General features: G+C 43.9%; 1 protein-coding gene across 1 annotated transcript in view; it reads left to right on the top strand.

Moving 5' to 3' along the window:
- Window positions 1-12,121, top strand: part of APOLTP (apolipoprotein lipid transfer particle homolog) — a 154,050-nt gene extending 141,929 nt beyond the window's left edge. The window contains exons 67-70 of the mRNA XM_089895399.1: window positions 124-304; window positions 1,052-1,161; window positions 1,441-1,557; window positions 1,702-12,121. Of these exons, the coding sequence (XP_089751525.1) occupies window positions 124-304; window positions 1,052-1,161; window positions 1,441-1,557; window positions 1,702-1,941 (648 nt within the window). The 3' untranslated portion in view covers window positions 1,942-12,121. The remainder of the gene's footprint in view (window positions 1-123; window positions 305-1,051; window positions 1,162-1,440; window positions 1,558-1,701) is intronic.
- Window positions 12,122-16,716: the final 4,595 nt, after the last annotated feature.

The following is a 16,716-nucleotide window of genomic DNA, read 5'->3' on the forward strand; positions in this document are numbered from 1 at the left end:
GCAGGGTAGGGGGGGGGCGGGGGGGCACGTCGCCCAGACACTTTCCTGCCTCCTGTCACGTCCACACACCTGTGCCCTGTGGAGACTGTCACCTGTCCTGCTCAGCCCCTGTCTGGCCCACAGACCTACAGGCTGTACAACTCCTCCCTGCCTGGGGAGAGCTGTCTGGACCTGGATCTGCCTCCCGCCAAGACCAGGAGGAACAACGTCCCCAGGATCGAGCTGACCAGTGAGGACGGTGTCTCTGTTGTCTGTGACCTCCACGCCAGCCTCTGCAGCCTGACTCTCAGCGTCTGGCAGCACGGTGGGTCTGGGCCCCCACTGGCGGCCTCTGAGCCAGTGCGGTCAGCTTCCAGGGCTGAGACTGACAGATCCCAGTGGGCAGCACTCCGAGTCCTTGGGAGGCTGTGGGCAGGAGGCCCAAGGACACTCTTGGGCCTCTGCTGCTCCTCAGGGCTGACAACCCAAGTGGGTATCAGAACAGCCCAAACAGCTCAGAACTGGGAGAGGGTCAGAGGCCATCTCTCCCGGCTTTGATCACGTCCAGCACTGGGACAGCCCCTACTCCAGCAGCAGCGCAACTCTGGATGCAGCCCCGCTGGTTGGCCGCTGCCCCGTTTCAGGTGCTGCAGCGCGCACGGCCTGCTCCTTCTCACGTGATCCTCCTGCTGCTGTCCCCTGGGACATGTGACATGACCCAGGCTAATTTACGGGCCCCCCACTCCTCCAGCCACAAACATCAGGGCCAGGCTTTGAGCCCAGAGCTCTGACCCCACGTTCTGCCCCCTTCTCTGGGACGTGCTGCTCCCCTTGATCTGGTTGGGCAGCCCCAGGAACACTTGTAAAGGGCTTGCATCCTGACCACTCGGGATGGGGCTGGTGGATGGGGGAGGGAACAAATGCTTTTCTCAGTCCTTTTTCTCCTCTCCCTCTGGTGAAGTTTCAGAGCCAGGACCGGTGTTGGGGGGTCAGGCGTGGAGGGTGCAGGGTCTGGCCATGCCCCCCCGCCAACCCTGGCCAGCAGGCTCTCACAGCCTTTCCTGCCCCACAGGCCTGTCCGCTGGCCTTCTGGGCACCAACGACAATGAGGCAAGCAATGAGCTGATGCTGCCGGACGGCACGGTGGCCAGCAGCCTGGAGGAGGTCACCCCCGCCTGGCAGGTGAGCTGGCTAGCCAGCCCTCCCTCCCTCAGGGCCGGGCGTCATCACTAGGACGCTGTGGCTGTGGATGGAGAGGGGAGCCTCTGTGTGGAGTGGCCGTGGACCTGAGGAGGGTGGGGCCCCCACCTCCGAGGCTCCTGGGCCTGCATGTTCCACACCTGCAGGGAACCTCTCAGTCCGAGGGGGTGGTGGTTCCCTCCTGGGGCTGCAGCCCCCAGTGGAGCTGCCTGGAGAAAGGAGGTCCAGGCAGGAGCCTGAGTCTTGGGTTCTTCTCCCCAGGTGGGTGGTGACTGCAGGGCCATGGAGAAGACTCGGCTGGCATGCCCAGTACAGAGCCTCACCTGCCGGGCCTTCTTCCAGGACCCCCACTCCAGCCTGGGGAACTGCTTCAGGGTGGTGAGTGTGCAGCTGCAGAGGCCACTCAGCAGGTGGACTGCAGGACAGAGAAGGCCCTTGCCCTGACCTAGCCTATAGCCCTCCTCTGTGCTGCTCCCCAGGGTGTGGTGGGCAAGGACACTGACTCTGGGTGCTGGATTTCAGGTGGACCCCACACCCTTCCTCAGCCTATGTGTCCAGGACACCTGTGGCACCCAGGAGCGCCAACCTGCCTGCAACCTGGCGGCCGCCTACATCCACCTGTGTGCCCGGGGCTTCGTGCCCCTGGACCCTCCTGCACAGTGTGGTAAGCAGTCTGACCCCTGCCTTCCATCCCAGAGGGAAAACCAATTCTTTCCTCTTAGCTTCCGCCGAGAGGACAGGCACTCAGTTATTGTACAGTGAGCTAAGAGTCAAAGCAAAGTTATGTGTGAAGGAGTACTTATTAAGAAAGAGAAAAAGAGGGCCACAACCTCCACCCCAGGTCCAGTGAGCCCTGTGACATACAGCACAGGAGACGAGAGCTCGGGGAGGTCAGGCAGCTATGAAGTCAGCTGCTGAAAACTCAGAACCACAGACTTGCTGTTAGGGGATGTGAATGTACACGCCCTACAAGGTCTGGGAACCCCTGGGCACACCTGAAACCAAGGTCGTGCATGATTCCCACGGCTGAAGTCCCACTACATAGACACAGAAGCTGGCGACTGCAACAAACAACGGCAGTGGACCCCCTGATAACAGAGCAATTATTCATGAACCTCGCAAAAGAACAGTTAGTAGTAGTAGCTACTGGGAGGAGGAGTGGGTGTGACTACAACAGGGTGGAAAAGGGAGATGTTTGTGGTGATGGAACAGTTCTGTATTTTGATGGTGGTAGTGGTTACATGAATCCACACCTGTGACAAAATGTCATAGAACTATACACACACACACATTCTACCAATGTCAATGTCTGGGTTTTGATATTGTACTATAATTATGGAAGATTTAACCATTGGGGGAAATGGGATGAAATATATACAGGACACTGTACTATTTTTGAACTACCTGCAATTCTATAATTATTTTAAAATAAAAAGGCTTTAAAATTAAATATAAAACATCAGAGTCACAGTTTTATAGGCAAGTTGTAATAATTTACTATAACTGTTCCAGAGTATAAAAAGGAAACCTTCCTCTTCCTACCTCATTTTAAATTTTAATGAAGTTAATGTTATCTTATGGGAGATAAAAACCCAAGGACAATACAAGAGGAAAGTTAGAAGCCCAACTGCAAACTTGAACATAGATGTTACTAATATGTTAGTGAAATTCAAAAATACGTTGAGACATAAGCTAAGAAAACATCTTAACCAATTGGAAGTAATCTCTGGAACCCAAGGATGGTATTTAAGAACAGTGTACTAAAGTAAGCAATTTAAACTAGGTAATTCAAAACAGTCCTTCTGGTGGGATATCTAATAATGTTAAACAAGATAAAGAAAATGGGGTATTGGAAATATCTGGATCAAAATCCAGGGGAAGACAGGAGAGTGACATCAACAGGTGGCAGGCTAGGAATCTACAAATCCTCAGTCCTCCATGGAAACACTGAATATAGAACAATATATGGACCAAAGTAGCTTTGTGAGAACCCTAGAAACCAGTTAAGCAGCAGCAACAACCAAGTGACTGCCTGACTGAGAAAACGTCTCACTCTAAATGCAGGAAATTTCATGGCATTTGTGCTTGCCTTCCACAATACAGTTTTGAAGAAGCCAGCTAGCTCCTGGCTCATCCCTTGGGAGGGAAGGAAAGGAGTGGAACTTGCTTGCAATGTTCTGACTTGTCTGGGACCTGCCAGAGGAACAGGTCTCTCTTGACTTAGTGATGATGAGAATGGTGGCATAGTTTGGATATCATGTGGGTGATTGCTGAAAGCAGGAGTGGGTGCTGCTGCCAGAGGCAGCTGCAGAGAGTCTGCAGTCCTGTAGGTGACTGGGAGCGAGACTTTGGACAGAGGAATACAATACTATATCTAAGCCCCTGAGAAGAAGCGGGGTGAAAGCTGGGGAAATTAGGACATTTAAAAGCAGCTGTGTCCACTGGGGATGTGGAGTTAAAACACACACTCAGGCCCAGGGAAGATGCGCCCATAGAAAGTATTTGAGAGAACCCTGAGCTTTCATACCAGGTTGATTAGTGAAGGCCTTCCCCTGCACAGGGACAGTCTGCAAAGAATGGGAGAGGTGGATGTCTTTTCAAATGCCCAGTTCCAACAAAAGATGACAAGACATACAAAGAAACGGTGAGATAGGGCCCATTCAGAGGAACACAGTAAATCTCCAGAAACTAACTCTCAAGAAACATAGGCCCCTTATTGACAGGCTTTAAAACAACTGTCTTAAATATGCTCAATCAGATGAAGGAGAAGAAAGATGGCAGACAACTAAGTGAAATCAGGAAAACAATATATGAGAAAAATGAGAATATCAACGAAGATGTAGAAATTACAGTAAACAAATTCTGGAGGTGAAAAATTCAATTTGTGCTGTCTTCAAGAGACTCACTTTAGATCTAAGGACACACACAGGTTGAAAGTGAAAGGATGGAAAAAAATATTCCATACAAATAGTAACCAAAAGAGAGCACACTTTCAATAATGGATAGAACAACCAAAGAGAAGATCAATAAGGAAATAGAGAATTTGAACAACATTGAAGATCAACCAGACCTAGCAGCTATATACAGAACACTCTGCCCAACAGCAACAGGGTATCCATTTTTCTCAAGTGTACATTGAACATTCTCCATGATAGACATTAGATAGATAGATATTAGGCCATAGAACAAGTCTTAATAAACCTCTAAAAACTGAAATCATACAAACTATTTTCCAATTACAATGGAAAGAAACTAGAAATAGCAGACAAAACTGGAAAAATCACAAATTGTACAAAATTAAACAGCACACTCTTAAACACCCAATGGGTCAAAGAAATCACAAAATAAATTAGAAAATATCTTGAGACAAATGAAAACAAAAACACAACACACCAAAACTATGGAATTTAGAGAAAGCAGTGCTACTAAGGAAATGTACAGCTGTAAATCCTCACATTAAAAAAGAGCTCAAATCAACACCCTAACTTTACTCCTTAAGGATCCTGGAAAAGAACAAATCAAACCCAAAACTAGCAGAAGGAAGGAAATCATAAAGATTAGTGCAGAGCTAAATGAAGTAGAGAGTAGAAAAACAAGAGAGAAAGTCAACAAAACCAAAAGTTGGTGTTTTGAAAAGATCAACAGAATTGACAAATCTTTAGCTAGACTGACTAATAAGAAAAAAGAAGACTCAAGTAAGTAAAATCAGAAGTGAAATAGGGAACATGACAACTGATTTTTACAGAACCAAAAAGGATTATAAGAGAGTACTATGAACACTTGTGTGACAAAAAATTGGACAATCTAGATGAAATGGATAAATTCCCAGAAACATATTACCTGCCAAAACTGAATCACGAAGAAACAGAAATCTGAAAAGACCTAAAACTAGCAAGCAAATTGAATCAGTAATCAAAAACCTCCCAACAAAGGAAAGCCCAGGACTAGATGGCTTCACTAGTAAATTCTACCAAGCATTTAGAGAATTGAAACCAAGGCTCCTCAAACTCGTACAAAAAACTGAAGAGGGGGGCCCCCCTGGTGGTGCAGTTGTTGAGAATCTGCCTGTCAATGCAGGGGACATGGGTTCGAGCCCTGGTCTGGGAAGATCCCACACGCTGCAGAGCAACAAGGCCCGTGAGCCACAACTACTGAGCCTGCGCATCTGGAGCCTGTGCTCTGCAACAAGACAGGCTGCGATAGTGAGGGGCCTGCGCACCGTGATGAAGAGTGGCCCCCACTTGCCACAACTAGAGAAAGCCCTCACACAGAAATGAAGACCCAACACAGCCAAAAATAAATAAATAAATTTAAATTATATTAAAAAAGAAAAACTGAAGAGGGAACATCTTCAAATCCATTTTATGAGGCCAGAATTATCTTGATACCAAAGCCAGACAAAGACACTTCAAGAAAACTACAGAACAATATCCCTGATGCATATAGATGCAAAAATCATCATCAAAAAAAAAAAAAACCATGATTTCCACATCCACAGATTCAATCAGCCACGGATTGAAAATATTTGAAAAAAAATCCAGAAAGTTCCAAAAGCAAAACTTGAATTTGCTGCATGCTGGCAACTATTTACATAGCATTTATATTGTATTAGGCACTATAAGTAATCTAGAGATGATTTAAACTATACAGGAGAATGTACATAGGCTGTATGCAAATATTATGTCACTTTATATAAGGGACTTTATATAAGGGACTTTAGCATCCACAGATTTTCGTATCCATGGAACCAATCCCCGTGGATACTGAGGAACAACTGTACTGGCAAACAGAATTCAAGAGCACATTAGTAGGATTATATACCATAACTAAGTGGGTTTATTCCTGAAATGCAAGGATGGTTCAACATAGGAAAATCAATGTAATACACCACATTAAAAGAATGAAGGAAAAAAAAAATGACCATCTCAACTGATGTAGAGAAAGCATTTGACAAAATTCAACACCCTTTCATGATAAAAACACTCAACAAACTAAGAACAGAAGGAAACTACCTCAACATAATAAAGGCCATATTTGACAAGCCCATAGATAACACCATATTCCATGGTAAAAGACTGAAAGCTTTTCCTCTAAGATCAGGAGAAGACAAGGATGCCTACTTTTGCCACTTCAATTTAAAGTATTATCAGAAGTCCCAGCCAGAACAATTAGTCAAGAAAAAGAAACAGAAAGCATCCAAATTGGAAAGAAAGAAGTTATCTCTGTTCTCAAATGACACAGTCATATATATCTAAAAAACCATGTATATGTAGAAAATGCTAAAGCTTAAAAAAATTTAAAAACCTATTAGAATTAGTAAACAAATTTGGCAAAGTTGCAGAATGTAAGTCAACACACAAAAAACAATTGTGTTTCTATACACTAATGAGCATTCCAAAAAGGCAATTAAGAAAATAATTCCGTTTACAATAACATCAAAAAGAATAAAATACTTAGGAATAAACTTAACCAAAGAGGTGAAAAACTTATACACTGAAAACTACAAAGCACTGCTGAAAGAAATTAAAAAGAAGATACAAATAAATGGAAAGATATCCCATGTTCATGGATTGAAAGACTTAATATCATTAAGATATTAATACTACTCGGTGATCTACAGATTCAACGCAATCTCTGTCAAAATCCCAATGGCTTTTTTTGCAGAAATATAAAAACCTACCCTAAAATTCATACAGAATCTCAAGGGGGCCCCAAGTAGCCAAAGCAATCTTGAAAAAGAACAAAGTTAGAGGTCTCACACTTCCTGGTTTCAAAACTTTTAACATAAGCTACAGTAATCAAAACACTGTGGTACTGGCATAAAGACAGACATATAGACCAAAGGAATAAAATAGCCCAGAAATAAACCCTTGCATATATGGTCAAATAATTTTTGACAAGTATGTCAAGACCATTCAATGGAGAAAGTATAATCTTTTCATCAAACAGTGCTGGGAAAATTGAATATCTACATGAAAAGAATGAAGTTGGACCCTTACCTTACACCCTATAAAAACATTAGCTCAAAATAAATCAAATACATAAATATAAGAACTAAAACTATAAAACTCTTACAAAAAAACAGGGGGAAAGCTTCATGACATTGGATTTGGCATTGATTTCTTGGATATGACACCAAAGGCACAAGCAATAAAAGAATAAATAGACCAACTGGACTTCATCAAAATTAAAAACTTCTGTGCATGAAATGACACAATCAACAGAGTACAAAGGCAACCTATGGAATGGGAGAAAATATTTGCAAATGAAGTAACTGACAAAGGATTAATCTCCAAAATATGCAAACAGCTCATGCAGCTCAATATCAAAAAAACCCAAACAACCCAGTCAAAAAGTGGGCAGAAGAGGGGCTTCCCTGGTGACACAGTGGTTGAGAGTCCACTTGCCAATGCAGGGGACACGGGTTCGTGCCCCGATCTGGGAAGATCCCACATGCCGCGGAGTGGCTGGGCCCGTGAGCCATGGCCACTGAGCCTGTGCGTCCGGAGCCTGTGCTCCGCAAGGGGAAAGGCCACAACAGTGAGAGGCCACGTACGGCAAAAAAAAAAAAAAAAGAGTGTAGGTCAAAAAATGGACAGAAGACCTAAATAGACATTTCTCCAAAGAAGGCATACACATGGCCAACAAACACATGAAAAGATGCTCAACATCACTAATTATTAGAGAAATGCTAATCAAAACTACAATGAGGTATCACCTCACACCAGTCAGAATGGCCACCATCAAAAACTCTACAAACAATAAATGCTGGAGAGAGGGTGTGGAGAAAAGGGAACCCTCCTACACTGTTGGTAGGAATGTAAATTGGTACAGCCACTATGGAGAACAGTATGGAGGTGCCTCAAAAAACTAAAAATAGAACTCCCATATGACCCAGCAATCCCACTACTGGGAATAATAATAATTCAAAAAGATGCATGCACCCCAACGTTCATTGCAGCAATGTTTACAATAGCCAGGACATGGAAGCAACCTAAGTGTCCATCAACAGGAATGGATAAAGATGTGGTACATATATACCATGGAATATTACTCAGCCATAAAAAGGAACGAAATTGGGTCATTTGTAGAGACATGGATGGACCTAAAGACTGTCATACAGAATGAAGTAAGTTAGAGAGAGAAAAGCAAATATCATATATTAACGCATATATGTGGAATCTGAAAAAATTGGTACAGACAATCTTATTTACAAAGCAGAAACAGCGGCACAGATGTAGAGAACAAATGTATGGATACCAAGGGAGAAGTGGGGGGATGAATTGGGAGATTGGGATTAACATATATGCACTATTGATACTATGTATAAAATAGATAACTAATGAGAACCTGCTGTATAGTACAGGGAACTCTACTCAGTGCTCTGTGGTGACCTAAATGAGAAGGAAATCCAAAAAAGAGGGGATGTATGTATACGTATAGCTGATTCACTGTGCTGTAAAGTATAAACAAACACAATATTGTAAAGCAACTATACTCTGATAAAAAAAAATAAAATTGGTCAAAGGACTTGAACAGACATTCCTCCGAAGAAGATATATAAATAACCAACAAGTACATGAGAAGATGCTCGATATCACCAATCATTAGGGAAATGTGAATCAAAACCACAATGGTATATAAACTCACACCCATTAGAGTGGCTACTATCAAAAAATTAGAAAATAGTGTTAGCAAGGATGTGAAGAAATTGGAACCATCATGCACTGTTGGTGGCAATGTAAAATGGTGTAGCTAATATGGAAAACAGCATGGCAGTTCCTCAAAAAAATTAAAAATAAAATTACCATATGATCCGGTCATTCCACTTCTGGGTATATACCCCAAAAGAATTGAAAGCAGGATCTCAAAGATATCTATACACCCATCATAGCATCATTATTCACAACAGCCAAAAGTTATAAGCAACCCGTGTCCATCAGCAATTGAATGGATAAGCAAAATGTATATATACATACAATGGAATATCATTCAGCCTTAAAAAGGACGGAAACTCTGACACAAGCTACAACATGAATGAACTTTGAGAACATTATGCTAAATGAAATAAGCCAGTCACAAAAAGACCGATACTATATGATTCCCCTTCTACGAGGTACCTAGAGTTGTCAAATTCATAGAGACAGAACACAGAATGATGGTTGCCATGGGCTGGTCTAAGAGGGTAATAGGAGTTGTTTAATGGGGACAGAGTTTCAGTTTTGCAAGATGAAAAGCGTTCTGGAGAATGGATGGTGGTGATGGTTGCGCAACAAAGTGAAAGTACTTAACACTACTGACCTGTGCACTTATTAAGATGGTCAACTTTTTTGTGATGTATATTTTGCCACAACTAAGAATCTTTTAATTAAAAAATTTTTACTGAGCACCTACTTCATATGCTAGGCATGGTGATACAACTCTGAACACTGAACTTATAACCACTGTAATTATAAAAAACGAACGCATTTTAAGGAGACAAAATTCTAAGAGCAAGAACCAGCAGAGTCAGACAATAGACACAAACCCACAGGAATTCAGAAATGGGTTTATCCAACACAGACCATAAATTTCGGCAGGGATAACAAGCATGCAGCTTGTTATCATGCAGCTATCATGCAGCTTGTTATCATGCAGCTCAATATCAAAAAAACAAACAACCCAATCCAAAATTGGGAAGAAGACCTAAATAGACATTTCTCCAAAGAAGATATACAGATGGCCAACAGACACATGAAAGGATGCTCTACATCACTAATCATTAGAGAAATGCAAATCAAAACTACAATGAGGTATCACCTCACACCAGTTAGAATGGGCATCATCAAAAAATCTACAAACAATAAATGCTGGAGAGGGTGAAGCTGGTGAAGAAAAGGTGAAGAAAAGGGAACCCTCTTGCACTGTTGGTGGGAATGTAAATTGATACAGCCACTATGGAGAACAGTATGGAGGTTCCTTAAAAAACTAAAAATAGAACTACCATATGACCCAGCAATCCCACTCCTGGGCATATACCCTGAGAAAACCATAATTCAAAAAGAGTCATGTACCACAATGTTCATTGCAGCTCTATTTACAATAGCCAGGACATGGAAGCAACCTACGTATCCATCGACAGATGAATGGATAAAGAAGATGTGGCACGTATATACAATGGAATATTAAAGGAATATTTAATATTCCATTGTATATATGGAATATAAAAGGAAACCAAAAGGAACCATAAAAGGAAACGAAATTGAGTTATTTGTAGTGAGGTGGATGGACCTAGAGTCTGTCATACAGGGCGAAGTAAGTCAGAGAAAAACAAATACCGTATGCTAACACATATATATAGAATCTAAAAAAAAGTCATGAAGAACCTAGGGGCAGGACGGGAATAAAGATGTAGACCTACTAGAGAATGGACTTGAGGACACGGGGAGGGGGAAGGGTAAGCTAGGACAAAGTGAGAGAGTGGCATGGACATATATACACTACCAAATGTAAAACAGAGAGCTAGTGGGAAGCAGCCGCACAGCACAGGGAGATCAGCTCGGTGCTGATCTAGAGGGGTGGGATCAGCTCTGTGCTGATCCCCCCTAGAAGGGTGGGATAGGGAGGGTGGGAGGGAGACGCAAGAGGGAAGAGATATGGGGATATATGTATATGTACAGCTGATTCACTTTGTTATAAAGCAGAAACTAACACACCATTGTAAAGCAATTATACTCCAATAAAGATGTTAAAAAAAATTTTGGCAGGGAACTAGAAAATTTTAAAAATATCATATCTGGAAAGAACCAAAGATATCATATCAACAGATGGCAGAAAAGGAATTTAATAAGATTGTCTAATGCTCATATTTTCTTTTTAAAAAATTCTCTTAGCAAATGAGGGCTAGGAGGGACCTTCCTTAACCTGGTAACTTGAGGTATTTGGTATCCAGCCTTTAACATCACAGTTGATGGAGAAACATCAGAAGCAAGGAGATAGACACTCTTTCTCTCTGTTTCTATTACATATTGTATTGATGACCCCATCACACTCAGTAAGACCAGAAAAAGAAATGAAGTACAGAGATTAAAACTCACCTGCTGGGACTTCCCTGGTGGCACAGTGGTTAAGTATCTGCCTGCCAATGCAGGGGACATGGGTTCGAGCCCTGGTCTGGGAAGATCTCACATGCCGCGGAGCAACTAAGCCCGCGAGCCACAACTACTGAAGCCTGTGTGCCACAACTACTGAAGCGCGTGCGCCTAGAGCCCATGCTCTGCAACAAAGAGAAGCCACTGCAATGAGAAGCCCTCTCATCGCAACAAAGAGTAGCCCCCGCTCACTGCAACTAGAGAAAGCCTGCGCGTAACAACAAAGACCCAACGCAGCCAAAAATTAATAAATTAAAAAAAAAAAAAGCCTTACCTGCTGATGGTGTGCCTTGCCCAGAGAGGTGCCGAGGGTCTTCCTGGGTCTGTGACCCCTAAGTTGAAGAGGTCCCTGCTTCAGTGTGAGCTGGATATCCAAGGGGTAAGGCTGGCTCCTTCTGAAAGTAAAGAAAGGTCATTCAGATGTCACCAAATGTTCTGGAAACATCTGAATGTCCCTGCTGCTTTCATGACCTGGATACCATCTCTTCATCAGGACTCAGCCCCTAAACTCCCCTCTACCCCCCACTTTGGGTGCACCCTCCATGCTCCCAAAGCATCACGTGCTGGGGTTCAGCCCTCTCCCAGGCCAGGAACTCCTGGGGTGGGGGTGAGGGCATGTCTCACAAGTGCAGGGAACCATCTAACCATACCCACTGCTCTTCCAAAGGGGGAGATGTCCTTTTAATGAGGGCCACTCGAGGCCTGACCCTGCTGGGCCTACAGCACGCCAGGGGCTATAACAGGGGCCCTCAGCTCGCTTCCAGGAAACGGCGGGAGCTCCCTGTCCTCTGGGCCTACAGCAAAGCCTTACTTCTCTTCTTTTTTCTTTGCAGTTTGAGATTTTGCCTGAGCCAGCACCGGGCTGCCAAAGATTTCAGACTCCCTCTCCTCCTACCACAATCCCATCTCGTCAGCAAGCTCAAGATTCCTGTCTGGGGCAGGACAAGCAGCACGAAATGCCAAGAAACTCAGAGAAGACCAGGAAAGATACAGATCCAGGAAAGAAGGGCTGTTAGGCATTGATTTCAGAATGCTTCTGGGGGCGGTAAAGCCCACACTGGTCTGGGTAATGCTCCACCTCCCTCAACACCTGCCCTGTAATTCCAGGAGGCAGCCTGGCCTGCCGGGCCCAGCTCTGGAGAGCGGAAGCCACTCCAGCAACTGTTCTGCCTGAGATATTTAGTCACTCGCTGGCTGCTGTTTCGGAAGCCTCAGCTGTATGAGCCAGGCTGCGCCGGGTCTCCTAGCCTGAGATTGGCTTCCCCTGCCCTCTTCAGGGTCTCCCCTGAGGCATGAGGATCCTTGAGGGGAAACTGATGGTCCCAAATCCCTTAACCACAAGCCTGGTTGGGTGCTTCCCTCTTTGGGGTAGAGCCTGACTCTAAGACTGAATGCTCCAGGGGGCCGGTTTCCACAGACGTGTGCTCTGCACCTGGGCACTCAGACCCCAAGAGTTACAGCCCTAAAAGTTGTTCACTTTCTTTGGGGGGAGGCTTTTCCGTTGAGTTTTCAACTGAAAAAATAAAGCTGGCAGATTCCAAGAACATGTCCATTAGATTGCTGGGGTTAGCCATCCACTGGAGAGATTGGCGGGGCGGGGGGGGGGGGGCGGTGGGCGGTGTGGGGTGGCTGTGAAACCTGCCCACCAGTAGGGGGTTCCCAGGGCCCTCTCTACACCAAGTCCAGAGTCCAGAGCAAAGGGTGAAGCGTCAGCCATGAGGCATGGGGCCACCAGAGGGCCAGACGCCAGACTGTCCCTGGCCTCCCCACACGTAAATGCCTGGCACACAGCAGATGCTCAGTGAAGTTTAGAAGAAGGAGCTCTAGAGAGTTTTAGAGTTTTTAGGAGTGAATGGGAATCAGGGAGCCGGTCCTGCTCATTCCCACACTCTGGAGGGAAGGGGGAGGGGATGGCTGTCGTGATTGGTTGAGCAGATGCCATGTTGCCATGGTTACAACTAGACGATCCCAGAGTACAGGCACTGCTCTTTGAAAGACGTTTGCTCTTCTCTCAGACTTTATAATAACCCAATGAGGAGTGGACGATCCCCATGTAATAGAAGCAGCAGGCTCAGAGAGCCCAGGGGATGTACCCAAGGTCACACAACTAGCAGATGGCCAGGCTGGCGCTGATCCCCAAGGCTGCCCAACAACAGCCATCTGCCTTCTACATTCTCAACAGCATTGTGCCATCTACAGGCACACCTTGTTTTATTGCACTTTGCAGATGTTGTGTTTTTGTTTTTGTTTTTACAAATTGAACGTTTGTGGCAACGCTGCGTCGAGGAAATCTATCAGTGCCATTTTTCACAGAGCATTGCTCACTTCGTGTCTGTGTCACATTTTGGTAATTCTCACAATATTTCAGACGTTTTCGTTATTATTATATGTGTTATGGTTTAATTAAGGTATGTACATCGTTTTTTTAGAAGCAATGCTATTGCACACTTAATAGACTACAGTATAGTATAAACATAACAGACGCAGTGGGAAACCAAAAAATTCACGTGACTTGCTTTATTGCAGCGGTCTGGAACTGAACCCCAGTATCTCTGAGGTGTGCCTGTAGTCTGCCATTTACTTTAAGAAAGAGTCAAATTAACTTTAGCCTTGTCCCAAGCCATAATGTGTAGTGCTTGTTCATCCTTTCCTAGTATGCATCAAAACAGCCCGTAAGCCGTGTGACGCCCAAGCAGAAACGCACCCACAACTGTCTGAAGTGCTGTGCTAGGCCTTGTTGCTGGGAACTTGGCTCTGGAGGAGGGAAGGAGACAACGGAAGAGAAAACTGGAATGCAGGGGCCTGAGCAGGCCGGAGATAGATGCGCCTACAATCTGCAACCACCTGTAGATTTCTAAATCTGTGCAATGGCTCAGCGATTTCTGGTCCAGAAAGGAAACTGCAGACTTCCCAGCCTGCCTCCCAGCTCTGTCCCTCACATGCTTACCAGGAACCCAGCAGTGGGCTGGGCACAGTGGGTGCCCCAGGAGGGAGAGCAGTTCTCCCTTCTCCAGGCTGACTTAAGATCAACACTTGGCAATTTGGGGCGTGTGGGTGGGTGTGCATGCACATGTACGGCATTTAAAGAAAAACAGAGAGGGAAGGATTCCATTAAAAATACCTATAAATATTCAACCCTCAGAATGGGAGAAAATATTTGCAAATGAAGCAACTGACAAAGGATTAATCTCCAAAATTTACAGGCAGCTCATGCAGCTCAATAACAAAAAAAACAAACAACCCAATCCAAAAATGGGCAGAAGACCTAAATAGACATTTCTCCAAAGAAGATATACAGACTGCCAACAAACACATGAAAGAATGCTCAACATCATTAATCATTAGAGAAATGCAAATCAAAACTACAATGAGATATCATCTCACACCAGTCAGAATGGCCATCATCAAAACATCTAGGAACAATAAATGCTGGAGAGGGTGTGGAGAAAAGGGAACCCTCCTGCACTGCTGGTGGGAATGTGAATTGGTACAGCCACTGTGGAGAACAGTATGGAGGTTCCTTAAAAAACTACAAATAGAACTACCATATGACCCAGCAATCCCACTACTGGGCATATACCCTGAGAAAACCATAATTCAAGAAGAGTCATGTACCACCATGTTCATTGCAGCTCTATTTACAATAGCCAGGAGATGGAAGCAACCTAAGTGTCCATCGTCAGATGAATGGATAAAGAAGATGTGGCACATATATACAATGGAATATTACTCAGCCATAAAAAGAAACGAAATTGAGCTATTTGTAATGAGGTGGATGGACCTAGAGTCTGTCATACAGAGGGAAGTAAGTCAGAAAGAGAAAGACAAATACCGTATGCTAACACATATATATGGAATCTAAGAAAAAAAAAATGTCCTGAAGAACCTAGGGGTAAGACGGGAATAAAGACACAGACCTACTAGAGAATGGACTTGAGGATATGGGGAGAGGGAAGGGCAAGCTGTGACAAAGTGAGAGAGTGACATGGACTTATATACACTACCAAACGTAAAATAGATAGCTAGTGGGAAGCAGCCGCATAGCACAGGGAGATCAGCTCGGTGCTTTGTGACCACCTAGAGGGGTGGGATAGGAGGGTGGGAGGGAGGGAGATGCAAGAGGGAAAAGATATGGGAACATATGTATATGTATAACTGATTCACTTTGTTATAAAGCAGAAATTAACACACCATTGTAAAGCAATTATACTCCAATAAAGATGTTAAAAAAATACCTATAAATATTCATACCTACAGCAAACAAAGAGCAGGTACAGATAAATTTCTTTGAAATTGACTCGCCATGAGATAACTTAGTAAAGTGTGGGAGAAGGCAATTCAAAAGTAGAAAAATACAACTGAGGAGTAAACATTAGGCAGAAAATTTAATTTTACTGGTAATCAAATATGAATGAAAATAGTGATTATAACTTAATCTACTGCAAAATAGATACATAAATAATGATACCCAGAACTGGTGAGGCTGTCAGCAAAACGCATCCCCTCAAATTCTGTAAAGGGCAGTTTCAATTAGTACAACCTCAGTAGCATGTTTTGAAAGTCTTAAAACCATTCGTTCCTTTGACCTAATAAGCCCACTCCTGGGCCTTTATCCAAAGCGAGGGAGGGAAGGAAGACATAAATGATTCCAAAAGATTTCAAAATAATTTCATTATTCAAAATAATGGAAAATTAAAAACAGCCAACAGGGAAATGATTTTTTAAAGTTGTATCAGTTGCAAACATTATCTTGAACTCATCTGTCAAAAAGTTCAGCATGAGGCAATGTATTAACATGAAAAAAAGATTAGCCTCCAAGTAAAGCAGAAGACAAGACAGCATAAAAATCTGCACTAATAGTGACTGCATGTGGACAAAAGCTGGTAGGGAATAGAGGAAAATGAAAACAGTTCATATAAGAAGGGCAGGACACTGTAGCTGATTATTTTTCTTTTAAAATTTCCTTTATAAATATTATGATGCTTCTTGTCCCAGAGAGTTTTTAAAAATTAAAAAGTAAGGAGGGGGCTTCCCTCGTGGCTCAGTGGTTAAGAATCCGCCTGCCAATGCAGGGAACATGGGTTCAAGCCCTGGTCCGGGAAGATCCCACATGCCACGGAGCAACTAAACTAGTGTGCCATAACTACTGAGCCTGCGCTCTACAGCCCGCGAGCCACAACTACTGAAGCCTGCGTGACTACAGCCTGTGCTCCGCAACAAGAGAAGCCACCACAATGAGAAGCCCACGCACCGCAATGAAGAGTAGCCTCTGCTCACCACAACTAGAGAAAGCACGTGTGCAAGGAAGACCCAGTGCAGCCAAAAATGAATGGATAAAATAAATTAATTAATTTAAAGAAAAAAAAGCAGGGAAGGAGGGAAGAAGGAAGAAAGCAACCCAAGTGTC

The sequence above is a fragment of the Delphinapterus leucas genome, chromosome 15 (assembly GCF_059928025.1).
Source record: "Delphinapterus leucas isolate spDelLeu-1000000601 "Yukka" chromosome 15, BTC_Dleu_Yukka2, whole genome shotgun sequence".
NCBI classification, from domain to species: Eukaryota; Metazoa; Chordata; class Mammalia; order Artiodactyla; family Monodontidae; genus Delphinapterus; species Delphinapterus leucas.